We start from the raw sequence: 27,242 nt of genomic DNA, 5'->3' as shown, positions 1-27,242 counted from the left end.
TGCCTGTTTTCACAAAAGCTGTAGGAATATAATACCTTTGAGATCTCTAGCATTCTACCTGATGTGACTGAAATTATTCAATGAGTTATACAACTATTAGAAGGAATTGTGACAACACAGGCAAAAATACACACAAATAAAATTAGTTCATAATTTTCTCCTTTGCTTCTCCTGATTAGAGAGTCTTGATATTTATTTTGTTTTTAAATAATTCAACTGCTTTTGACATTAACAGTCCAGTCATGTCAATTCTGGATCCAGGTACAATATGAGTAGACAATCAGCACATCCTGATTGTGCAAAGATGAAAAACTGAGCAAGTGACAAGGCTCAGGATTTTTAGGCAGAGTGTTCACAATGGTGGTTTTATTTTGTTAATGAGTCACTGTACTGATTCACCCATGCTTTAGTGAAAGCTGCCTCGTTTAGAGATTCTCACTGTTCAAATAGAAAAAGAAAGATTATTCCCAGTAGGGAAGCTTGCAAAAGTCCTCTGACAAAACTGAAGACCAAATAAAACTTGATATTTTAAAGTAAAAGAACATGCAGATAACAACAACTTTAGTTTTAAGTAATGGCAAAACTTTTTTTATCCACCATAAAATTGGATTCTGAATTTTTGATTGGGAAAACAATGTTCTTCAGTACTGACTCAAAAGCCTTGAGGTATCCAAAAATATAGGTGACCCCTCAAGCCTCTGGTACCTGAATTTAATCAGGGCAGTAGACCATTAAATAGCTGAAAATAGGGACTGGAAGTGACTTAGGAGCTTCAAGTCATAGACTTTCATGGAGTGCTTTTCAAAATTTTGCTTGTGATACTTCTGGTAAAATGCTCATTCTTGTAATTAATGGATCTGATCACCCCAGAGGTTCTCTATCAAGCAACTGTCTGCTGACTGTGAGAGTTGCCTTATTAGAGAGAAAAAAAAAACCAACAAAACAAAACCCTCCAACACAATAGATTTGCTTCCCACCTGGAAGCATTTAAAGGATGTAAGTGGATCAGCATTCACTTCCCTGTTTATAAAAAACAGGTTGTTCTAAATGACTTGCTAAACTGTTGAACTATTTCAAGTAATGCACTGGGTTTCTCCCCCCCCACCGCCTCCCTTCCAGAGAAGCTGTTTGTGCTGTGGACGGAGGGCGGGCTGCAAGGTTGGGTTGTTTTCACGGAGGGAAGGGACACGGACGGACAGGAGGGGATCCGGCTGCCACCTTCCTGAGTCTTGTGGGGTGCTCTTGGCTGCTGGGGGCTGCCTGGGGGAGCAGTCAGTCATGTGCAGGCAGGAGACCATCCCAGCACGGAGCTGGCTGTTTATTTTCAAAGCCTTTGTACCTCAGCTTACTTGTAAAGCTGGTGCTTGGGGAGTTCTGCTAAAACCGGACTGTATATATTCCCTGGTTTGTCTGTAATTTGTAGCTTATGAAAACCAGATGGATGACTCTGTGCTCTGTAAGTTACTATAGGGATGGGAGCTTCTGACATAAGAGCAGCTTTTACAGAAAACACTGAGTTAAGGAGATTCAGGCTCAGGCTAGATTGCTTCTTCCCTTCCCCCTTTTGTCTATTTTTACTGCATCATTGGTATGTGTCCAAGGAAAGTCGGCCATATCATTCGGAAATACAAGGGGATAAAGTTCGACTGTCGGATCTCTTCAGCCTGAGAGACTCCAGAGTAAATGGACTGGGAGAGAGAGAATTAAAAGGAGAGATTTCTTTAGGTGAACTTTTTTGGTTGTCTACTCTGCCAACAGCAGTGTAAAATAACGAAGAAACTGCAGCCGTCCTTTCCCACTGTCTTTCTAAATAAAGTAAGTTACCCTTTCACACTCTAACTGTCTGTGTGCTTTTTCTGCTTTCGAGTATTTTGTGAGAGCAGTGGTTTTACAGCGAGTCTGTTCTTGCCAGGAGCTCTGCTGTGTGAATGAGTGAATCGCTTTGTCTTTCTTTCTTTCCTTTAAGTCAGGGTGGTAGTAGGGAAGCCGAGCAGTTTGACACCACCTTTCTTTGACAGTTGCGCTAGCTCGACTTTAGATGGCTGTCGAAACCTTTAAACCTTTTCAGTGTTTGTGCAGAAAATCGTTTGTAGTTGGCAAAAGACAATAGCAAATGTTTTCATTGAACTGTGTGTGTCAGGCTTGCCGTAAGAGCAGGCATTTCAAAGAGGATTGTGTGATGCTGTGTAAACAGGACAGGATGTGACAAGGGAAAACAAATGTTTCCTGCTCTTTAATATTTAAAATAAATAATTGAAACAGAGCCAAGGAGTTTGCCTAGGAAAGAAACACTGATGTTTATTCAGAGCAAAATAACCACTCTGTAAATCTGAGAGGACAATGCCAAGGTCTAATTAGGAGAGTTTTACTTTTCACAGGTGTTCAGTTTTTTGAAGTTGTCAGTCGGCATTAATGTTGCCATATTTTGTAGTTGTGCTTTTGTGAAGAGTAACTTGAGCCATTATCTGATGTGTAGCTCTCCATAGGTTACTTAGATTGGTTGATTTCCCCCCTTTTAGTTTATTTTACTATTTTCAAATGCAGTCTAGGCAGACTGTCAGGTAGATTGATAGGTTTAAGACCAAGGGATTGCAATGATAATGTACCAGGTAATATAGTAAGAGTAAGACAAAAATTGCCCTGAAGTCAAACATTCATTACACCAAAACAATTACATAAATGTTAATTTACATGGGGACAAATAAGAAAATAGTGGTCACAGTACAACGAATAAATAAGTGTATCTTAGGTAAGGATGTGGCATAAGAAAAGTTGCTTTCTGTTCCAGCCTTGGATTTTTTGTCTTTGAGAGCAGTGGATTTATTACTTGGATAACAGTTCTGTGGCCGACTATCGTGATTTAATCATCAGAAGTTTTTTTCTTAAAATTCCACATTGCTGCTTGTGCAAGAACTGAAATTAAATTGACTACTAATACTAATGAGAGCTTGTAGAAAATGTGAATATTTGGAATACACAGGAATATAAACTGTAGGGTTTGGAAAACATATTAAAAGGTTTGGTTTGTTAAAATCTGTATAAACTTGTTTATTTTAAAGCTAGTCCCATACTTTTCTGGAAGATGGACTGATGGCCTGGAGTGGTTATAGAGAGAAAGTACAGGAAGCTCCTGTACCTGGTGCTGGGACTGCACTGTCCTGCTAGAAAACAAAGCCAGCAGAAAAAGGAGGTTAGTTCCTGTTTCCAGAGAGTTTTTTGGGGGGAATCACTCTGTTGGCTGCTAACAAAATGAAATAAGGCTTCTGTGGTTTGGCCTTCATCCAGGACTGCTTACCATAAACCAAAAGTTTCTTCAAACTTCTCAGCTAAGCATTTGACAAACCTGAGTTGTGAAGAATCTCCCTGGTCTGATCTGGACCTGCAGTGCCCACAGTTTGGCTATAAAGAACAGCTTGGAGTTTTCTTCATGGTGGGCTCATTTCAGTCCATGAGATTAATCCTTTTTCATGAGAAATGGCTTTGATACACCTTTAATACACCATGGCTTTCCTCAGGGAGAAGGCTAAACAGAACTTCTTTGTTGCTTCAAGAAGCACCACTAACATATGCTGCTTGAGGGCCAGAAGGAAACATGAAGTGGGTTTTATGACAGAACCAATTCTAGATTTGATTATAAGGTTTCTGGGAAGAGGGAAAAATTAAAATAATGGAAACATTTATTTCAGCCAGCTGGGAAAGATCTTTTGGTTTCTTTGTATAATTCATAAAGGGAGACAGCAAATGTATCATGCCAGATACAGAATAAAATTTAGAAGTACATCTAAGTTTAATGATGTTTTTAGGGAATCTCAAATGTTCATCTTTTTCATGGAAGTTATTTTCCATATACTAACTAGAATATACGAGTTAAGTGAAATCTTGGGTTTGAGGCTAGGTTTGAGACAAGCAGTGTCCATGACCTGAGAGTACATGTGAGTGCTGTCCAAATTCTGTGATGTCCAGCAGCATGCACAGTGTTTGGAAAATTAGACCTTTCTGGCACAAAGATGACAATACTGCTGGGGGATTTCCACAGCCCATGATAGTATTCTTTCTCTGGCAATCCCAGTTTTAGCTTGAAGGTCAGGTTGTTTACTGGAAAATCCCAGATAATTGGTGCTTTAAGCCATCGTGAAAACATGCTGGGCCTGTCTTTGCCTGATAATGGAATTTCATTAATTCATAACAAAACTAGGATTTGGACAGCTTATATAAACACAGTGATGCTCCTGATTCCTTTGAGGAAAACTGAGGAATTAAATGAACTGGAAAGGTTCTGGGTGTCCTAATGCAGAGAACAAAGCGTTGTGCATTACTAAGGTGAAGCTGAAATTTAATCATCTGCATAAAGTATTAAACATACACAGTTTTGCAGAAACATGTAATATTATGTCTAGACACATGAACTATTTATATGAAAACAAAGGCACAGTGTACACAGTAGGTTAGGATAAATCCTTGAGCCAAATGTAAAAGAATTCGATTTGATCATTTGGCAAGCATATCGTCTCATCAAAATTAAATGTGCCTGAGGATGCAAGTGTAGCTAGTTTGAACTATTTGTTTATACATAGCAGCAAACGTATATATTACTCCAAATAATAAATTCGGTTTATAAAGAATTATTCTTGATAGGATTGCATTATAGAAGGGAATCGCTCTTCAGATTTACATAGTTGTTTTAAGGACAAGGCAATTCTCTGTATGATAAAGAGCCATTAATTCCAAACAATCTACAAATGCGCTGAAAACGCCAACATAGTGTTTTTGTACCTTTTTTTTTTTTTTTAGCCCTAAAAATTTTCTTCTGGAATTTTGCCCATCCATATTTTGCAGGGTAACATATATGAACTTGGTTTTTTTTTAGTCAGCTTTCAGGGACCACGTTGAAGAAGTCCAGTGACTGTCAGATTGAAATTCACTATTGCAGATCCTACACTTGGCTGACACCTTCAACCAAAATTAGATATGCTATTTCCAGAGTCTGCAGGTTGTGGTTATGTTATTGCTGATGTTTGTGGGTTAAAAAAAAAAGGGGAGGGGGGGAAGCTAACCATGTGAAATGCATGACATGAGTTGTTAAAAAAACAAGACTCTGAAACAAAATTAGTATTTATTGACAGGAATAAATGTTGGAAAGGAAACAATAATTTTATGGAGGTTTTAAAATACTGAAGGGAAAAGATCAGACCTTAGCATTCACCTCTCTACCTCCATTTTTGATAGGTTACTTTTTAAGAGACACTTGCTGCTTCTGTTAGAATTGAGCCTGCTCTTGTATTTGTTATGTGACATGAACGGATTGAAGGCAGTCCCTTGGTGTGCTGTAAGGTTTATGTTTACTTGTGCCTGTAATGGAAAGAGCAGTGTGGTTGCAAACACTTAGCAAATGCAATTTGGAAGAATTCCTGTTTTGTGAGAAATGGTGCAAAATTTCTTTCTCTTCCTCTTTATTTTTGATCAACTAGAATAGAGTCCACAACCCACTGAACAAAACTCAGGTTGACCTTTGGAGAGATGAAAATGGCATTTCATGTCAAGTTTTCTGAACTGTTTTATTTCTGTAAAGACCAGGTTTTATTTCTGTAGTTTAAATAAATATTTATTGTATAAATTGTAACATTAAAGACATTTGTCTTTGTTTTCTACCATAGACTCTCTAGACATTTTCTGTCACAGAATCTGTAAACATATCTTGGCGTTACATGTCATTCCTTCTAATAATTGGGGTGGTTGGCTGTATTTGGATTGGGCATTGCTTATTTTAAAAGTTGAACTTAGCTGGAAGTCAGTAATTTAGTTTGATCATAGGAATAGCAGTTTGGAACTGGAATAGCATAAAGTGAAATAAATGATGTAACATGTGACTGTAATGTACTGTGTGAGGACAGCCAAGGAACTAGTCAGCTGAGAAGTCTGCTGTCAACCAGACAGCCTTCCCACTTGCCAGCTGGACTTTAGGTCAATAACTCAAAAGCAAATCCCATTCAAAAGGAAGAACTGAAATAGCAATTGGAATATAGTTCTTGAGGTGCTGAACAGATAGTGTGGCAGGTAGATGTTGGCTGGCTCCATCCATCTTGCTACTAGTTAGTTGCAGTAGGGTTAAAAGAGGCACAGATAAATTAAGGAGGAGACTAATCACAGACGTGAAAAATGTTAGCAGCATGTATTCTGGCACTTCTTACATTACACGGTGATCCCGTTAACACAAGCATCAAAATATATCCTGTACAGCTGGACTGCTACAACAGTTTACAAACAAACTGCTGCTGGAATGGCTATGATGCTTTACTGTTAGATATTAAATCTAGGCTGTAATAACTTTAAGAATATGCCCTGCCACTAGGAGAAGGCAAATTACTTTAAAATGTACTGTAATCATGTCTACCCTGAATGTTACCCTGGAAGAACTGTGGACAGCTCTGCTTTTTATGGTCAGCATTTTTGCTCACGTGTAACAGTATTATTCATTCTCTCTCTTTAAGACATTCTGAATATTTTCAGTCTTGGATACATTTCAGGAGCCAGCATGGATGGTGATCTTCAGTCCTTATTCCAGGGTGGACGCCCTCTGTGAAAGAGACATAAAGATTGGAGTAGATGCAATTACTTTTGATCAGGATTTAAATGCATGAGATGAATGTTCAGCAATCTCCCTGCTCCTAATCCAGTATGGATTTATTTGTCTTAGTGTTATTAGTCTGCCTAAACATGTGTATGATCAGTTTATTTCTGGGTGACTTTCTGTTCTTTTGTCATGTAAAGCTATTTGTTCTGTGCTACCATGAGCTTCTGTTCTTGATGATTTTTTTTCTTTCAATTCTGGAAACACAGAGTGACAATCCCCTTGTTTTCTGTTGTTTTTACAGGTGTTGAATGCTAGGTTTGAGGATGTCCCTTAACTGAACTTGTTATTTGATAAATTGTTGTGCTTAAAGAAAAAGTGCAAGTCTCTGCAAAGATTTATACTGTGCCTGCCTCTTTCTACGTTAAAATTTAGTAGATCTTGGTTATTTCTGAGCTTGAAGGTGTGTAGAATCTACCAGTGTGTTTTGTGAAGCGCTCAGAAGTTGATTTAGTAAGGAAAGATCAGGGGCTGGATTATTCAGAGCTACCTAACTCTGACTAGTATGAAAATACAAATGTGCGAAGATGCTCCTGCACTTTGTGCAGAACAAAAAGTCTTCCAAAAGCAGTGATGGAATCTTGAGCAAAATTACTTACAGAACAACAACAAAATTGCACTTAAAAGATTTTGCTGAACTTGGAAATGCTCTTGAACAACACCACCACACATTTTTGTGTGTCTCTGTATGCATTAATCTCTATGCCGTCCTTGCAGAGACTTAGTGTGTATACCATATTTAGCCCCAGCCATATTTGGCCCATGATCTGTAAATTATTAGAGAACTTGCATGCTCTGTGAGAAACATGACTTCCAAAAGAGCAGATGCCACCAGGTTCAGTGATGTCAGGTATCTTCAAGGGCACCCTGGTGGTTCTGAGAACATCTATATATTGTGAATACTGTAAATTAAGATTCTTACAAGTTCCTCAGGAACTAAAATGACCTCCAGGAATGAAAACCCAGGCCTGAGGAACAAGCTTTTTACAGCATACATAAACTGTTCAAGAGGAAAAGCTGCCACAGTTCATCTGCATTTGCACGTTGGGTTTTTTTTTTTTTCCTTTTCCAGTGAGGAAACACTATTCATTAAATATCCCTCTACAACTTTCTCTCCTGTAATCCCTGTATTGGTGGAAGTGTTAATGTAAACCTTCAGAGATTAACTCCCACAAGATAAACTTCTGCAGGTGGTTTTTTTTGTTGTTGTCTTGAAAGCAGATTTAATTTGGTATTCAGAGCTCAAGTAATTGCACTGTACTGGGGTTGGAAAACCCAGGGCTCAAGAGTCAGATAGAGCCACAGCCTAATTTCGTACCATCTGATTTTTTTTTCTGTCCTGAGTGTTACTCTGAGACAATACTATGATATGGGTTAATGTGTGGTCTTCCCAATGTGCTTGAAAAGCCTGCTGGACCCTCTGCAAAGAACAGTCTCTTCCTTGTACTTATTACCTAGTTCTTAGTCTGCTCTGCGTAGTCTTGGGAACAACTGATCTTTCTGCATGTTAGCTCAGAAAACATTTTATAATAAAGTGATAAGATTAAGTGTTGCACCATGAAGATTTCATCAAATATGCAGTGGTAATTTTTTTTGCCTTGCAGTTAGACATCTAAAATAGCTGGAAATAAATTTTGGTTGTGAAATACAAATATGTTCTGAGATACTCAATTAGTAATTAAAGATTAATAATTTCCTATTTATTCACAAATTTAATCCTTTACTTAAAATCTCGCAGTGGAGATAACTGCAGTCCTTTATTACACAGGAAACAGAAGACAGTATGTAATAAAGGACTGTTTTATAAGAACTGCACCACATGTTCTGTGTCGGAAGAAAACTCCCTCATCCCCTAGCTTCCGCAGTCTAATTAGGGTTTTTTTACTATTCCCTCCTACAAAAAAACCCAAACCAAACCAAAACCAAGATTAGACGGGTGGATGCAAAAATGTTTGTATATAATAAGGTGAATTTGCAGAAAAATAAGTGAGCAGTTCCATGAATAATTTCCTGTGTTTACGAAGTCCAGAATTTTTGTTTGTCTTAACAGAAGCTGATACATTGCACAGTCTTGAATGCAAGTAAGTAGAAGAGCAGGAAGGCTTCTTCCCATATTTAACTTCTGGGATGGATTTTTATCTTTACTCCTGAATGGTGGCCTTTACCTTCTGAACAGTCATTGTTGTTTCACCTCTGGGATGTGCTGTTGCAGAAGGCATGCTCTGAAGGTGTGCACCCTCTGCAGGGACCTCTGTTGAGGAAGGTGGACAACTTTTAAACTTTTAAATCAGGATAACCAGGATAGCAATCAAGGCATGATTTCCCCAAGCTATATGGCACTGCATTTAGCATAATACAGAGTATCTTTGTAGTGAAACAAGACAAATGTCACTCTTAAGGAAATATCACTAAAAATAATGATAAAGTAAATTTGAAAAGGTAGGAAGAAGTGGGGAGAAATGCTAGGTTAGTATTGCATTCACTATGAAAGGGTTCTCTGCTTGGGGTGATGACTAGTCAGTTCTCCATTGCTGTGTGTCTTGTTTATATGACTTAGAAATGGGTGTACATGCTAAAGGTACTCTGTGGCCCTGAGTGGCATTCTTCATGCACCAGTAATGTATTAAGGCAGCTGTCTGATGGATTCATTTCACCTGGCATCCCTAAATAGCAGGGCTCTGCAAAGTGATAAAAACAGCCCTGTGGAGCCATTATTGTCCATTAACTATGCCAAAAGGGAGTGGCTACTTAGACAGCTTCCTTGATGTCTACACTGAGTATTTTGAAGGTTTGTCTGGGTCAAATCAAAAGTAAATCTAGCCTAGCCTTATAATTTGGATGGTAGCTGACAGCAGATGCCTACAGAAGGGTGTAAGAACAGATCAGATATATCATGGCACTCTCCAGAATGCTCTTGCATCTTCAACGATTTGTGCTTCCAGTTCAGCTTCTGATAGAGGTGGTGTCTTTATATTTTAAAATCTTTAATCAATTTATCCACCATGAATTTGCCCTTCTCTTCTGAAATGCCTGTAAAATACTAACAACTGTAGCATCCTGGGGCAATGGGTTTCACAGCTCACAGGATGAAGGAGTATCCAGCACATTACTGGTAGCCTTAAAAGAGGTTTCTCATCTGTGGCCAATAAAAAGGAAGAGTAAAAAGCAATAGATATAAATTGTGTATAAAAAATTATTTGTGAATAAAATTTAACTCAGAGAACAGCATGTTCCACCTACCAAAAACCTACTGATTGCTGTTTCATCAAGCTTCCAAAAGCATTTAAGTTCTCCTAACAGCCCCTTCACTGTGGTATCTGAACGAGAGAAGCAGTCCCAGTACCCGAGATAGTGCAGAGTCTGTACAGCCTATTTTTAACTGGTTTTCTACTAGGATTTCTCAATTGCTTTTAACAGCAGTGCCTAGAGCTGGTTACTTTACATACACAAAACGGGTTTTGTTGTTTACTGTGTATAACCTGTATCAATAACAGCATGGTACATCTTATCACAGTCATCACAAGGACTACTTCTAAAGTGTCAGGCAGTTCTTACATCTGCTCATGGAGTCTGCAAAGAGAAGAGGATGCCAAGATCTGCTTCTGTTCTCTGACTGCAAAAGATTCAGTCTATATAAGCACTATCTTGCATCTCTTTCTTTACAAAAATAGCCCTTATCCAAATTAATGGCTTGCTATGAAAACTTATTTCATACTATAGAAAGGTACCTAGTGTCACAGATACAGTCAAATTAAATAGTTGAATTGTGTGAAGCGTTAAGACATGGACTACCTATGCTTGCACAGGATCTGTGTTCTGTGTAGCTGGTGCCTATTACAGTGGGATTCTGGTACTTGGAAGAGATTTCCAGGTGCTATCACAATCCAAACGATAATGTGGCTGGTTTAAGACCATATTGTTCTTAGCTGTCCTGATGCCAGTGCTTTTTCCAAGTGCTTTTTTTATTTAAAAATACAGCTGCATTCACATGGTTATTGTTTTCTAGACTGTCTCTCAATTTGCTTTTCATGTACTTAAAAATGTACATCTTTTCCTGTAAAGTAAAATGGGTATATTTTCATATACAAATGAATGTACTGCCTATCCTAGTTCAGCCTGGGAGAGTCTTAAAATTGCGTCATATGAGTGGTTCTACTTTCCTCCTCTTTCATTAGCTGTTGCTTCATAAGTTGTGATGTCAGTCAAAAAGACTGATACTCATGAAGGAAGATATATGTGAGGATCTTCTAAGAATGTAATTTTTGCAGAAGTCTGACCTACATCAGTGCTGGGCATTTGTTTACAAGCAGCCTGGCAATGCCCCTGTAGGAGCCTTGGGCATCTAGCCTGAATCTGCCCTGCATGATGAGAACCTGGAAGAGATGTCTGAGAGAAAGCTTAGGATAGTAATTTTTGGAGATGAAGGATAAAGGTGAACAGCTTTTACTATTGCTGCTCCTTGCAGCTTGTGTCAGGTGTAAAATCTCGTACCTCAAGGAGAAGTCTTGAGGCAAACCTGGGCTGAGCCAGAGCAGCTGCTTGGTAGGCCCTGAGAAAGGGCCACTAGGGCTGCACACTCAGGGGTATGGTGGGCTTTGCAGACAGATAACTGCATCTTACTGTGGCTGTAGTGAAACTCTGCTGTGGAAACACATACTGGGAATTGATGCGTTTCTGGAGATAAGGCACAAGATAAGGGGAGCACTTTGTCTCTGCTGTAGAAAGGTTTGAGCTTTTTCCCATAACAACAGTTCTTTAAATAGGAGCACTGGCATGCAATCAGCAAACAAGTGTCCTTGCTGAGGACTGGAAAGACGTGTTTACTGGGTGAAGTTCAGCCATTGGGTGTTTCCAAGTTTTGAACTGCTGGAGCTGACTACTGGTAAGTCAAATGGTGTGACCCTGTGAGTGTGGAGGAGGAGGACGCAGTGTCGCAGCTGGCACGCTCAGGCTTTGTGCACTTGGAGCCTCTTACGGGAGCTGTAGATGGCTTTTTGTTACTGTTGTTTGGTCAGTTCAGCTCCTGTGCCTACAACTATTGTTAAAACCCACAGAGCTCCTTTTGCCGAGGTTCTTCTGACACTGTTTCTCACCATTGCTGGTGCTGCCAGACTACCTGCTGTATGTAGCTACATGTTTACCTACTTGCTGTGAAAGTTCAGCTCAGCGTTGTGTTTTTGCCAACATAAAGAGCCTGCCTGGGTAAACCTCTGCCTGCCACCTAATGCTTAAGCAAGGTTTCCTCTGAACCCAAGGATGGTATAAATGTTTAGACATATTGCTGTGTTTTTGAACGACATTTCAGTTCAGAAGAAGACTTAGCAGACATAGAAGGTAACATCGCTGCTGGGCTCTGGGCAAGAAAATGAGGTGGGTACTGTACAAAAGCTAAGGTAAATATGGAGGTGCAGCAACCAATATTTTGTCTTTTAAACAATGTAAGTGCTGCAGAGGATGTGAGCCCAAATTCAGCCTGCTCACAGGCTGGAGAGGGGCTCTTCCTTCCCCTTCCTTCTAGTCCCTCGCCCAAGATGTGTTTTTGGCAGAAACCTTACCTGCTTAGGCTTCCTGCCTGCTGTGTTCTGTGTGCTAAGACAATGTGAATTCCTTCACTTTCTGCCTCCAGTTTTTTGCTTTTTTTAACGCTTAGATTCTGTCTGTTGTTTCTTGCTGTGAAACACCTATTTTTTTTCCTCCGGTTTATTTTCCATATGCCGTATCTGCTGGGGAGTAGAATTTTGAAGGCTGCAAGAAAAAAATTCTAACAGGCTGGTAGTCTCTAAGTTAATTGTGTGAAGAAGTTACATAGCATGTGGTGATTGCTGGGTGCTGCCTTCTCCCTTGCTGATTTGAACTTTGTGCTAGTTCAACAAAATCCTACTGAAGTAAATGGAAACAGAAGCAGAGGAACTTCACTTTGCAATGGTGAACAGAGAATATATGACTAAGCTCCACTACCTGATATGTATCACGTTTCCTAAAGGGAGAGTTGCAGAACTGTAAGATCAAGTGGAGATGCAGCATGGGGAAGGTCTAGAGGAGTGTCTCAGGAGGGAGTGGAAGGGACGGTCTCTGAGCAGTTCAACCTTCCCTGCACAGCTCAGTACCAAAAGCACTAAGCATTTGCTATTTGCTTTTACTTTTCTTGCCATTGCTCAGCAACTGGGAAGAAAATGCCTAGAGCATTTTTCAATGTACCTTATATCTAACAGTGTGTAGAAAAGGCTAGGGGGGCCTCTTTCCAAATAGATTCCTGCTGTACCTCCAGTCTGTACTGCCTGTTATCCTGTACCTGGAGGGGTTAACGATTAGTATGAAGTCTCCATGGAGCACTTTTATTTCAAGTAGCATTTCAGAGCAGATGTTTATGGAAGCAGCAGGATTTGATGTGCAGTGATAATTATTAGTCAGTTCAGTTTGGTTTTACTTGAGCCTGTGTACCTAGAAAGGTTGAACAGAGATCTGTCAGCGTTCACAAAGTAGGTAGGCCTAGAGAGTCAAAAATGTACAATTGTAAGGGTGATGTTAACAGCCCTAGGTAGTTAATCAGGGTAGGGGGGTTTCAGTATAGATGCTCTGACTTGCTGCTTTGGATGGCAAGTGTACAATTTAAAATCCTTTTACTTAGGCCTGCACAACATCTAGCCCCTGAAATAATTACTTGGACCTACCTCACTGTGGATATTTTTTTTAATAATTCACCTGAGAATATGACGTTTTATTAAACATGGACAGGGCCCTAAATGACAGCTCTGAGGCTGTCATTTAACCTGATATGTGACCGTTTAATCCTATCATTTCCCTTGGCATGCCCTTTCCCCCTTATTTCCTACCCCTTTTCTGTGAAATGTCATTTGTGAGAACGTTGGCCATTTGGTCAGGGATTCATGGACTTCCACTGCAAGCACTCAAATTGTCCTTGCATGTGCAGTAAATCCAGTGTGCTCCAAGTGTGTTGGGATTTATTGTGCAAGGTGCTGAACCAAAATGAGGTCCTGAAAACCTGAGACAGACAAATAGACTTAAAGTAGGTATCATATCTCAGTTGAGTGATGACTGTGTGATCACACGAGCTCTAATCTGCCAGTCTTGTATCTTGGTGTGTGCAAGGCAGCCACCAGCAGGTCCCCATCCAAGGACAGGACAGCTGGGAGATGGGGCCTGTGGGGATAGAAGCAGGACTGTTGCACCACCAAAGGGTGGAGGAGAAAGGGGTACTGCAGAGGCAGGCAGAAGTTGTGGGGATGGGGAGAGAGGAGAAAAGGGGGTATTAGATGCCTTTCCTCCTCTACAAATTGGGAGTATAAAGCATTAGTACGTTGATGTTTTAAGAGGCCCACCCATGTATTTCAGGTGTTCACCCTGTTATAAGCTTTGATTACAGACTGAGGAAAGGAAGGAGGAAAAAGCAACAAAGCATTAAACATGTAAAACTATTAAGCAAGGCTTTCATTTATAGCAGTGGTTTCTATTCCTGTTGTTCCTGTGCCTTTAGCAGTTGAAAGCTTTTAAAAGAAACCTAATTCATGACATCAACTTCTGACAGTGGTGCTGAAGGTGAGCCCATTGCCGTGCAGAAGAAATGCCAGAATACAGCGCTTCTTTCTGGTGACCGTAGTGCCTGGCCCTGCTACCTCAATGACAAATGCCCAAAAGGGGAAAGAAAGAACAACACAGGGGAGAAAAGCAGTTTGTGTTTGGTGCTGCCTGACTTGCAACATCAGTGCCGGAGACAGGCAGGGAGTGCAGTCGCATCAGCCAAGCTCAGGCTGGCTGAGCAGGGAGGCCAGGCTGGCTGCAGTTGTGCTTCAAAAGCTGCAACCTTGGCAAGCTAACCTAGGCATAAGCAGAAGGTAGAAGGAACTAGAATAAGGTGGCAAAGGCACAGGAGGATGGGTGCTGGCGGGGCTGGGAAGGTCTCCAGCATTACATCCCAGGCAAACCTTTCAAGTTCTTTGCCTCCCAGGCTCTGACAAGCCATGTGTTGGGTTACAGGCTTCCGGGGAAAAGCATCTGCTCCACTGGATCACAAGATGGAGGAGTGATCGTGGCTCCCGGCTATGGCTGGTAGGGAGAAACCAGGGCCTAGCAGAGTTCCTTTCATGGCAGATGTGTCCTCTAGCTACAAGCCCACAGCAGGAGGAAGCTGTGGCTCTTCCCAGCACATATGAGCCTCAGCCTGGGCTACTGGAGAATGTGGAGTAAGGGCTGGAAGATTCATTTGCTCTGTGGGAGCTGCTGGGTCTGCATGGGTGCCCAGCTGCAATGGGGAAAGGTAAAGGTGCCTCCACTGACGCTCTCTCATGAGGATGACTGAGGCCCCTTGATTCCTGGTGTGGGCATGGTCCCACAATGACAGAGCTTGGTTGTGTTTCACCCCACTTGCTTTCCTGGCGCCAGGGTCAAATTAAGGACGTGGAGCTGGATGACGGTTGTAACAGCCTATCCTCTCCTATATTTGTGTTCCCAAACTAGCCCTCATTCCCAGCATGTCAGCTTTGGGTAATTGATTTCTGGTCTCTCCCACCTCTTATTTTCCAGTCAGTTTTAATTGCCAGGACTGTATTAGCTGACCTTTTAGTTTGGGCTAACCCAATAATTTTTTTTTCTGCTGACCTTAAAATCTGTTTTGTACAGCAGGCTGAGTTAGACTACTCTCCCTTCAGTCAATTTATAGTACAGGCTTCAGTTCAGACCATTAATCTTAACCTGGAGTGTTTGGATGACGTTTAATATTAGGGAAGGATATACCAATATTTATGTACGGTCTGTAAATTAGCTGTGGGGTTTTTTGGTAGCTTACTATTTATGGGCTCCCTAAGAATATGTATTCAGGTTGTGTTTGGAACAGGGAAAAGAGTAAATTATTCAAAAAACATGACATTTACAGAGGATGATAACAGGGGCTAGATCATTCTCCATGGCACAATGAATGTGGCATATGCTGTGTATTTTCTTCTCCAGAATTTACTTTACTAGTCAGCAGTGATTCAGATAATTCAGCAGCAAATTTCTGAGGGAAACTAGCCTGTTCTTTTTTTTTTTTTTAAAAAAAATCAAAACCAAGCACATAATAACAACCCCCACTCCCATCTCCCAACTCAAAAGACATACGCATACAATAAACCTGTTTGAAACAGGGTGATAGTAACTGCTATGGGGGTAAAGTGCAAGACCATTCACTGAGCTATGAACCCATTTCCTCTTCACTGGGGAGAAGAAACCCGCATATCAACATTCAACATGTAAGAACAAAAATCTCAAGGGAAATGCTATGATTTTTGTCTCATTTTCCTTGCCACAGCACCACACTTTTGTTGAAGAAGCAGGATTATTTGCAGAATTATCAGTTCATTGTCAGCAGGCAACTTCTCAGAGATGGTTATAAGAGAACTGCACTTTGAAGCAATCTCTCATTTGGAGGTGTAGATCCCTGTGAGTGGCTGCAGCTGTGACTCCTGTAGTTTCCTTTGGCCATGAGGTACGTTACAGGATCGATTTGATTCAAGGGGTATGTAGTCCTTACTACTGACCATAAATGGAAATAGTAATTTGAGCAATACTTGTCATTCTGTTTTAGTGTACATAAATTTTGATGCTTGAAATGAGCAAGGAAAAGCAAGCAGCTAAGTGGTGTCTGCATGCTTCTGTCCGAGAGTCTTCCACCTCAGCTCTGGGGGTGCAACTCCTGAGTTTTCGCTCTTGATTTTTGTTTTAAGTGTGTCTTTGTTCCAGCAGCAGAAACAAAAGGCCTTGAATCTTCTTGTGGGAGTGAAATGTGTTGCTTGCTCTTTGCAGTGGGGGTTTTTTAGACAATTTAAAAAGAAAACAAAAAAAAAATCTCCAACCAAACATAAAAAAAGCACCCCTCCAAAAATATACCTGAAACCTATTTAAAATTGTGAATCCTGCTGTGCAGATGCCTGCTTCTCCTGACCTGCTGAATGTTGGAGCTAAAATGAAACATATCTTGTTCTCTTTCTTTGACAGAGTTCAGCATGTTGAGGGAATCAGAGGAGCAGTATTTTGGCACAAGCACCAAAAATCCTAACACACGCACACACGCTGCCTGATGTTTCATTTCAGGTTATAAACTGGATTACAACATACTTTCGCCCTATGGGCATTACCCAGGGAAACCAGGCTGGATCTGCCTGATGCATAAAACCAATCTGGCTAAATGATTGCCAAGTGAAAAGTAAATTATATATGCAGAATCTATATTTTAACAGGAATGTAGACTACATTTCCGTCATGCTAAGTGATTATTAATACTATTTACCTCATCAGTCCAAGAATGGAATAAATACTATATTCTGGAAAATGTGCTTAAAGAGTTTAGGACATTTTAAACTTCTAAAATAACTGTATGTGTCCTAATTAAGTCAGAGTAGCACAGACAGTATTTAAACCCCACATTTTTTCTTGTTGATGCAAATGGACCTTTGTGTCCTTTTATTTGTGGGAAGCTTTGTTAGCCTCAGTTAGCTGAAATACTTGCATATGATTTGTTTTTTCAAAAGAAAAGATACACTGTATTTAGAGATGCAAATACTACCTTGTCTTCAAAACCCACCAGCTGTTATACTGGAAGACAAAGCTAATTCTATGTTGCTTTACTTCAGTAGTGTCTGTGTATTCACAAGCATCTTTTTAACAACCTTCTCTGCAGAGCTAAAAAATACCAGACACCAAAACTCTTTTTATTTCCTTTAATAATAGCCTAGTATAATCTGAACTGATCTGTGATTTTAAATTTTTTTTTAAACAATAGATTAACTAAGAAAATATAACTTTGCATTAATGTTTGTACAAAAGTTGAACACACTGTTAGCTCTGATTCTCGAGTTCCTTGAATATGAGTTTACTAATTGCTGCCTTAAATACTTGAGTCTGAGTCAGGTCAAATACGCAGCTCTGTAGAAGAAAGTGCTGCTGGTTTGTGTGTCAGTAGCACAGCTTTCTGAAGAGGTTCTTTGCTTCTGCTTTAAACATCTGGAGAGACAAAGAGTGTTTGTGGGGTCTTTTGTTGTTGCTGGAAGTTGGAGCAGGGAAGAATTATGTTCTACGAAATACCCTGAATCCTGGAAAAATCAGGGTGGAATCATTAAGTGTTAAGCTTTATCTGCTTTATAAACGAAAGTGCTTTCGTTTCATCTGCGGCGACTGTCCCTGTAATGGATGTTACGTAATATTTACTCTCCTCTTCGGATTTAAATCCTTTTTCCGATTTACGAGTAATATTTGCATATGTATTTCTTAGCTGCATTGACATGCCAGATGCACAGTGGTAGCTGTCTCCGCCTGCTAATCCTGTAATAACATTCTGGTGACCAAATTCAATGGCCCTGCGCGGAGCCTCGAAACAGCTGATTGCTGAGTAGGGAGGAAAAAAAATAACCCAGCGAATCTCGTTGCAGCTCTCTGCTGCATCCCTATCCCACAATCCCTTGCACCATTTGCTGCAGTCTTTCTACACAGGCTGAGTGAGAAAAAGATGTGCTAAATAAAGATTGATTGGTTTGAATCCTGAAGGGGTCTCCCACTTGTAAATGACCCGGGGGAAAAAAAAATTCATGACGACTTCACTGGGCCTCCTCTTATTCTTCCATTTTTCTTTCCACCTGTCCTCTTCGTGGAATGGAGCGTCATTCCTTAGAGCACAAAATCTGTTGTGCATCTAATAATGACTATGCTGTGATAGGGATTCTTAAACAGTTTTACGCGTGAGGCTTGAAATATTAACAGATGATGGTTTGTTCGTTTGGATTACTGCGGAACTGCAGCTCCGTCCCCGCAAGGATTTTATCCTCAGCACTGCACTGATTAAGCTATTTTTCTGCAAAGATGGGTAGGTCTGAAATGCTCAAGTTTGCTCAGTGTTATTCCTGGTGGCTGCTGCTGGGTTACTCCTTCTGTTTTGGCCCCCGATCGTTCATTATGCTTCTGCATGCTGTAAGAATGAAGAGGGTTGCTGTGTTTTAAACAAGGCACCAAGCTGATTGCAAGAGTGGGAGAGAAAGGAATGCAAATTTAGCTTATCAAGCCTTTTACACAAGTGTGTGACGGTTATGATTATTAATTTGCTTGGTGAGTTCTGTATCGGCTAATTTTTGGGGCTGCTGCTAGAAATGGCTTGAATCTGTTCTTTATTCCTAAAGACTGTGAACAGGGGGTATATCTGTTTTAAGGACTTTTAAACCCCAGCTCCCACGATCCTTGAAGCAACATTATTGAGGTTCCCCACCCTTTCTTACGGCTCTCGAGGCCTAACCGTTCCTTTGGAAACGTTGCCATTGGAAACCTATTCATTCATAATATATGAATAGACCCTCTGGGTTGTGAATACCATTGATAAGAAGAGGATGAACAAGCTGCAAGCAATTTGTTCTCCTCAGGCTGTACTTTCAGGCTAGTTGCAGCTCTGGCTGGGTGGAGTTCGGTGATAGCAGTGTGTCACCAACAGAGAATTTTGCTCTTTTAGGAATAAATCCTGGGAACTGAACAGAGAGTTTTAAGTTTTCCCAATGTCTTTTTCTCAGGCAGGCCATGGAAACTAATAGAGAATTCGATAACTGTTGAGGAATTCCAGAGCTCATTTGAAGATACCTGTAGAAAGGGTGCACTTTCCTATTACGTGGCTCTATTTATCTGAAACAACTCTTCTGGAACTGTTATTTGCTGTACCCTAACATTTGTTTTTTTCCTTTTCTAATGCCATAGGAAGTTCTTTACATATGGGTGGGGCCGCACCCTGACTTTCGTTCCTGAAGGCATGCACCGTAGCAGCGCAAGGCTTTCCACTAGCTTAGAGAGCCATTGTTTTCTCCTTTCTTTGCTGTATAGTGTGTTTTGAATCAAAACTGATAGTCGTATCTCCAAGCAGAAGGAAAAAGAACAATGTTAATTTTGGGGTGGCTGGAAAGATAACAATCCTTGAGCCTCAAGGCGGTGACAAAGGGTATATATCTCGGAACCCTTTTCTGCACTTTATTTAGCAAACCTGAACTGGGTTTACAGTGTGTGCTTCTTATAGATAAATGGGTGGGGGTTCATGTCTTGTTTGGTGCAATGTTTCGTAAACCTTTGGCTTTGCATGTTTAAATTATGAAGTGTAACTATATGGAGAAGTGATTCTCAGACTTGTTTTCAAGGCTCATGCTTCAGATGCTCTTTATTAGATTGTGAAGAGAGAATGAACCTCTGAAAAGAGCTCTGACAGTTTCTGAGCTCAGAAGATGCTACTATAAAAAAGAATGTTTTTCTTGTAAAAATAGTGTTAGTTTGCAAAATCTCCCACTGCTGATACATCTGAAACTTACATTGCTGTTTTGAGGAACTGCCCTGAGCACTGCCCTAAATAATAATAATAAATACTGTCTTTGGTGAAATTCAAAAGCATCATCTAAAATCTCCAGCTTTTCCTTAAATAGTCTTTGATTGTACAGTACTTCCATTGAGTCAATGGGCAAAATCATCCTTCTTGTAGCTATATCACATTCATCAAAAGTGCATCAAAGGTGGGGTTGGCTCAGGGAAGCTGCAGAATCATGGAAATTCCATACTCAAATTTTTTTTTTAAATTAACCACTTGTGGAAGAAGTTGTTGTACCAGGTAGTGGCCGAAGCTTGAAATGTACTGATGAAATTCTATTTTCAGGTGCATGTTTTAAACCTGGTTTATGTGAGCACAGGGGATAAATGACAATCATGGCCTGCTGTGTTCCAGACAAAACATCAAATATTAAAAGCACTTATTTCTTAACTGTTAATGGTTTCTTTCACTGGCAAAGCTTGAAGCATGAACTTTAGAAAATTAAAGTGGCTGACATGAGCTTTGTGTATGAAATTCTAAGAATCAGTGAGATTGGGGGAATGTAAAAGACCAAGATGAAGATCAGATGAAATCAATATGAAATTTTTCAGGCAGCAGTAGTTTTCCTTGTGTAAACACTATTTGCTGGTGTAGCTGTACTTGATGGTGGAAAGATGAAATTACAGAAAATATCTGGTTGCTAGAGAACTTTCTTCTGTTAAATGACAGGCAGCATTCACTAGATAGTCTTTCATATCTTAAGTACAATTTTTTTTCAATAGTCTGTGCTTAGGCTATAACGAAAAAATTCTACTGTTCATAATGTACCGGTGTCCAATTTGGAAACTGTGCTTTTGATAAGAAGTCCTTCTGCTTCTGATTATCTTCCCTGTTTTGTTTGGGTCCCTGCCCCTAACTTTTGGGTAGGGAGAGTGGGAGGCAAACACAGCTGCATCAGTGGTAAAATGAATTTTCTTTTGAAACACCTCACTGAAGTTCTGCATGTTATGCTGCCAAATGCATGAATATGTTAATGCATATTTGATAGTCTGGTCTTTCTACTCCGTTTTGTGAAGCCATTTTTAAGTCAAGGTTTTAAAAAGTAACATGGGTTCCTAACTGACCTCCAACAAGGTTTATTGTATGTGATTTATGGCATTAAATAGGTGAAACTCATTTCTGTTTATGTAATACATTTTATCTTACTATGGGGAAAGGTGAAAAAGTGAAACAAATGATCAATCCTGAAATCATGCATTTTTGGGTCATGAACCAACATGGTATTTTACAAGTATTATAACAATTTTTAACCTTTTAGATTCCCCGTTCTTGGAAAAAAAGGAAACAAAAGGGCCTGCCATAAGCGTTTTCTATTGAATTAAATGTCAGTTACTGCTGTTGGGTATTTTAATTGTGAATAACTTTATGCTGCTATTTGCTAGCACGTAGGTGATTCCCCAGGAACCTGTTATCAGGGGAGTCAGTACAGCATGATCCATAATCACTGTCATTATCCTAGAAATAGCCACTTGCTCAATGTAGTAAGTGAACTACAGGAGGAACCACATGAGTTCAGCTCTCCCATATTAGTGTGCCGTGCATTCATCACAGGAGGATGATCTGATGTAACACTGCTGATAAAATGCTGCAGGTCATGCAAGTCATTGTGGAATTGACCTTTGAATGAGCGTGATCAGCACTGAAGCAGAGGGCTTGTTAGTTCTGTCTTGGAAAGCCTGAACTGCCCTCAAGCCACACATCATATTGTCTGAAATGGATGACTAAGAACTAGGGTAGAAAATATTTAGGGAAGAAGTCACTACCTCAGGAGGATGGAGCCCATCTGGGCTGGCTGCTGACACAGAAGGGGAGCCCCTGTTTCGTGGTGGGTGCAAGAGGACTGGCAGAACTCGGTGCTGCGACAGAGATGCTGTGGTCAGTTCCCCAGGGAAGGGGTCCCGAACCTCCCAGCACTCCAGTCTGCTAGGAACTCTGGTGGAGACGAGTTCTTGCTGGGTCACCCTGTCAGGGCCTCTGCTTGTCAGGTTTTCTGAAACTATTTTAGCAGGCTGTGTACTTTTCTCTGAGGTTGCTTCCTTCTTTTTCCTCCCATCTTCTCTTTCCACATATTAATTCTGTTGGCTATAATCTGTACCTCCAGCTGAAAAGAAACTAAGTTTTTCTTTCCTGTGCCGTGTTCCAGGACAGGTGTTCCAAGCCTGCTGGCTTTCCTTTAATCTGTGATTTTAATTCTGTCAGTCAGTAGACCTTTTTCTTACCCTTTTATTTCATGCTTTATATGCTAGGGTTATGAAGAGTCTTCAGTCCTAGAAACATGATTCTTACAACTCTCTCTGCCTAGAATGCCATTTTTCTTTCATTTATTATTTGGATGCGCTTTATGTGTCCTTCACCCTACCTTTGCTGATTCTCAGCAGCTATCAGTTGCCTCTTCTTTGCTCTTTTATTGTGAGGATTTTCACTTCATCTACCTCACCCCTGTAGCTGATGCAGAATTTGAGCACTGCCTTTACAGGGGCTGGCTGGTTCTGAAGGTCACTTCTTGGGGGCTTCCTGGAGTCCAAACCTACCACATCTTTGGCAGTACCAGCACGGATAAGGGAGAAAATTGCTAGGTGAACCATTTTCAAACTCTGTCTGTGACGCAGCCATTTGTCTAGCTGCTGCAGTTCCAGTTTAAGCATTTTGCCAGCGGTACTGTAGACATAAGAAATCCTGTGTTTGTTAGCACTTGCTGAACTTACTGGCACAAGAACTTTTTTTACGTGGGATTTCTTTAAAACCAGACAGCCCAGTAACTCTCAGTCCATAGGCAACATGCCTTTCCAGAATGCCTGCTCAGACAGTGTTATGTGTGGTGTTGTAGACTTGGCTGTTTCCCAGGCTCTCATCAGTGATAAGCCATTTTGGCTTAATTGAATTGGCTTAATTCTTCACTGTTTTGGTTTTGTATGGAAATATGAATTCCTGCATAAGGATGAAACATGACTTAGTTGTTGATTTTCTTATTTCATGGAGTTTATAAGCCATTTTTCTTCTTTCCTCTTTTCCCCACCCCACTTCAGCAGTGTGCAGGGTAGAAGGGAACAGGACCCATATGTCAGTGGTCTAGGATGGCCAGTGAAGGCTCCAACATCCCAAGTCCTGTGGTCCGTCAGATTGACAAGCAGTTTCTGATTTGCAGCATATGCCTGGACCGTTACAAGAACCCCAAAGTACTTCCCTGCCTGCACACTTTCTGTGAGAGGTAAGTCCTTCCTCATGCTGGTAACTAAGTATTTGTGTCGTGCCACAAGCACAGAACAATACATCCTTTAGTGGACAGGGACTTTACTTGTAAAGGTCATGTTAAGCCATGATAAAGTCTGGGAAGGCTGGCGAGGCAGGGATGTAGAAAAACACTGTTATTTGTGGCAGGCAGGAGGAAGAGACAGCAGAGCGTTATTTAGAATACATTCCCTTTATGCAAGAGTAAATAAAAAGTAAATCCAATTAAACTAATGAATACAGTTACCACAATGTGAAAGGTGATGGCGGTCAGAATTTGGACCTCAAATTAATGGCCTCAAATTTATACTGATTAGCCTATAATTAGAAACAATAAAAACCTTTCTTTGTTGATTTACTAAGCAGAGAAATAATTATCCCATCCTTTAATGTCCAAAGGTTCGACATGATATATACATTATTAATAACCTGTGATTAAATGTCTTCATTATTCTGCAGCTTGGTTGACTGAAGTGGAAAAACTGTCTGAAAAGAGATCTGATAAAACAGCAACCTGCCTTCTACTGTATTCAGCTGAATGAATTGAATATACATAGTAATACTTTAATGTTATATTATCCATCAAATGGTGGAGAAAATACAGCATTTGCAGAAAAGTCAGCTGAAGAATTATTGGTTAGAGTTCTTTATCTGATGATGGGATGCCACTCTTTCGATTATATACTGAAAGGAATTTTAATAAATGATATTTTGTGCAAACATTTAGTTCAGGAGATTTTCACCTCTTAGAATTGTGGTGTGCATATCTAATTTTGCACAGGGAACAAGAAAAATTGTGCATCTCTGAGTGTGTCAGATGAACTGGTCTTTTGTGGAAGAATAGGAAACCCTGACTTTACACAAGTCAGCAGTGAAACTCTCACTGAAGTCAGTGAAGTCAAGATTTTCAGCACCATGTCTTAAATTGCTTAACTTCTGTTCATGTGTAAATCCTAAGCCCAGCTTCTGATTTTCACTGTAATCCTCTTACGCTGATCTGGTTATGGAGAGGGGTTGGAAGAACTCTTCCAGTGTACTCCTGATGGGCAAAGCCTAAGCTTTCCTTTCACAGAGCCCTTACTGGGGGGTCAGGAGGAGAGCTGCCAAGGGAGGTTGAAGAGTGGTGCAAGCAAAGCTCTTGGAATTGGATAAGACCTGTGTAGCAGTGCGAGGTCACACTTTCTTGGCGTCTCAGGAGAAATTTGGTGTAGCACTGCTTCCCTTAAGAACTGCATTCTGCAAAGCTTCCTGTGCTTATGTGACTATACTGAATTGCCAGTTGTGGTTGGATGTTGCATGCCCAGCAGCTGTTAACTTGATTTTCAAGGCCAAAAGTGGCACAGACACCTAGGTCAGTCTGCTGCGTTCTGTCGATCACAGAACTTTTGAGTCAGATTTATATTCTGTGAAATTCAGTCTTCCTAAAAAAAACCCACCCCACACCCCCAAGTCAAACACAAACAAACAAAAATCTCCAAAACTCCCGTTAACATAAACTGTGATAACCTAGGACGTGCTTCTCCGTGTAGTAAAGAGAGCTCTGTTGATTCTGGCTAACTGCCAAATAACTTTCCTAATTGAAATAAATGGAAAAATTTCCATTGGTTTCATTGGGACTAGGTTTTAGCTCTGAAACACTAAACCCACAAATACAAGTTAATAAAGGAGATTCTATTGGAAAGACAAGGGTCAACCACCGGTTAGTCAGTTAAAGACACAGGCTCGAATACTTCATGCAATAACTTCAAGTCTGTCAAACTTTATCTGATAGTTTATAATTTTTACTATCCTGTGAGCAGGATGCAGTAGATGTCTGGAAGCATGGATCCACGCTGCACAAATATCTCAAAGAAAGGCACATAATTCTTATAATGATGTCATCTTATTGAATCTTTTTTCATGTGACAGAGGAAAAAAGAGTTAATGGGAAAAAAAAATCCCCATAACCACTTCTGAAGTCTGGTGATGTACCTTTCCTTGAATAAGTAGGGGTAGCACTATTTCAAACCAGTTCGTAAACTGAAGGGAGTTATTTTCCTCTTTGATGATACTTTGCCTCTCTTTCTCCCCTTCCACCTCCCTTCCCCATAGGTGCTTACAGAATTACATTCCAGCCCATAGCTTAACCCTTTCTTGCCCCGTGTGCCGCCAGACCTCCATTCTGCCAGAGAAAGGGGTTTCTGCACTCCAGAACAACTTCTTTATCACCAACCTGATGGATGTCCTGCAACGAACGCCAGACAGCAGCATTGAAGAGTCCTCCATCTTGGAGACTGTCACCGCTGTTGCTGCGGGCAAACCGCTCTCCTGCCCCAATCATGATGGAAATGTAAGTGAGATGAACTCCTGTGATATGTACAGGTACTGATAATGTACTGACTGGTCTGGTTTGTCATGGATATTTTGTTCTAAAAAGATAGTGGGGGAACTGGAATCACACTAGTTCTTTGATTTTACAATATGTCAACAAAAGACAAGTGATTCTTTAAATTAACTCAAATGCTCTTAGTGGAGCATCCTAAAGTAGTCAGGATATTACTTCATTTTACGAATCATCTTGGATGATACTGTCTTTTAGCACATTTGGTCAAAATTGTTGTCCTGCAAGTGCTGAACCTTGTGCCTTTGCCTCTTTGGGATGGGTTTCCATGGCTCTCTTACTTGTAGACTCAACTGTTGCTGTGGGAACATGTGGGCTTGTTTAGGCAGTATACATCAGGGACCTTATAAGCTTAACTGACCTGTACACTAAGGCAGTACCAAAAGCTGTGTGGGCATATTAACATGGAGCCAAGTAAAAGGGTGTCCTAGCTCAGGATGCTTTGGGTCAGCACAGGCTAGAAACAGAGAGCTGCTTTTTATTCTGCAGTGTTTTGTGCATCTCATGTATCAGTCCTTGGAGGCTGCTTTGTTTTTTTCTCCCACCTACTTTTTTTTGCCCAGCATCACCCCACATAAACCCTCAAATCATATCAGTGTATTCACTGGCAAGTACCCCCAACTGAGTAAGTATCCCTGGATTATTACAAGAATGGCTGTAACTCTGCTTACTTCACAATTTTCAGTGTTAACCTGTATGGCTTCATGGTAGGCCTATGAGCTCCTGTTTCCCAGCCAAGCTTATGCAAACATGTAATTAGGCCACACTGCAAAGCTGAGTGACGCTGTCTTGTAAACTGAATGGTGTGCTTCTATGCAAGCCAAGAAATATGTGCCAGTATTTTAAGACAACTTTCTGGGAAAGTTTTATTTGATATTCAATTTAGGTATACTAGTTGTATAGGAACGATTCAGCTGATAGGTAGTGATTACTCTTACAGAGGAATCACTCAGTTCCTTGTCCTTTACTGACCTGCTGGAATTAGCTACAACTGATTTGCTGTACACTCTGATTAATGAATAACTGGTGTAACTTTTTTTAATGTGTACTGTACTTCTGTGTGCATAGTGGTTACTGATTAATACATTTCTATTTTTTATCTGCATTGTATTGACTCTCCTTAAAATGAATCATAGTTCTTTTCTGATACAGCAGTTGTGATAGGAGCCATTTGATTATGAAATGCAGAAAAAAAGTAAAAATGAAGTTGTTACTTGTTTTGCATTTTATATTACCAGCTGATGATTCTTTGGGTGTGCTTAGAAAAAACTGGTTTGCCTACAGTTAAAAATACCCTAGACCTCTCTGAGAACTCCTTTGTAGGGAAAGGTAGGTTTGTAAGTCCTCTAAAACAAATTTACTTGGTTTGCCTCAAAACATAGTGTGCCTTTTGGGATGCTGAGTAGTGTGTGATGGGAATATCTTGCTTCATAAGTATCTGGGAGGGTTGGGGACAGGCTGAGGATGACTCCAATTTAAAGCTTTGTGAGCTAGGAAATTAAAAACTAAAGTGCACACATTAGTCCTTGCGATGGGAGGAACTGAGATAAGCTTTGGGGAGAGCTGCCTGAGGCTGGCCAGGTGGGTCTGGCTGAAGGGCAGGGTGCACAGGGCAGGGTGCTGGGCATCTT

The 27,242-nt window shown here is 40.5% G+C and overlaps 1 protein-coding gene across 12 annotated transcripts in view; it reads left to right on the top strand.

Annotated features, from left to right (window-relative positions):
- The window catches only part of TRIM2 (tripartite motif containing 2), a 122,619-nt gene that overhangs the window by 58,932 nt on the left and 36,445 nt on the right, over positions 1-27,242 (top strand). For 4 of the 12 annotated variants that reach the window (XM_074822999.1, XM_074822995.1, XM_074822998.1 and 1 more), the window contains exons 2-3: positions 23,030-23,211; positions 25,323-25,560. In XM_074822999.1, coding sequence (XP_074679100.1) covers positions 23,078-23,211; positions 25,323-25,560 — 372 coding nt within the window. In that variant the 5' untranslated portion in view covers positions 23,030-23,077. Of the gene's footprint in view, positions 1-1,044; positions 1,816-3,059; positions 3,191-11,731; positions 11,750-11,853; positions 11,999-18,124; positions 18,480-23,029; positions 23,212-25,322; positions 25,561-27,242 lie in introns of those variants that run through there. The other 8 variants (XM_074823002.1, XM_074822991.1, XM_074822993.1 and 5 more) reach the window with 7 other exon arrangements.

The sequence above is a fragment of the Strix aluco genome, chromosome 4 (assembly GCF_031877795.1).
Source record: "Strix aluco isolate bStrAlu1 chromosome 4, bStrAlu1.hap1, whole genome shotgun sequence".
NCBI lineage: Eukaryota > Metazoa > Chordata > Aves > Strigiformes > Strigidae > Strix > Strix aluco.
This window is presented reverse-complemented; position numbering and strand designations above follow the sequence as displayed.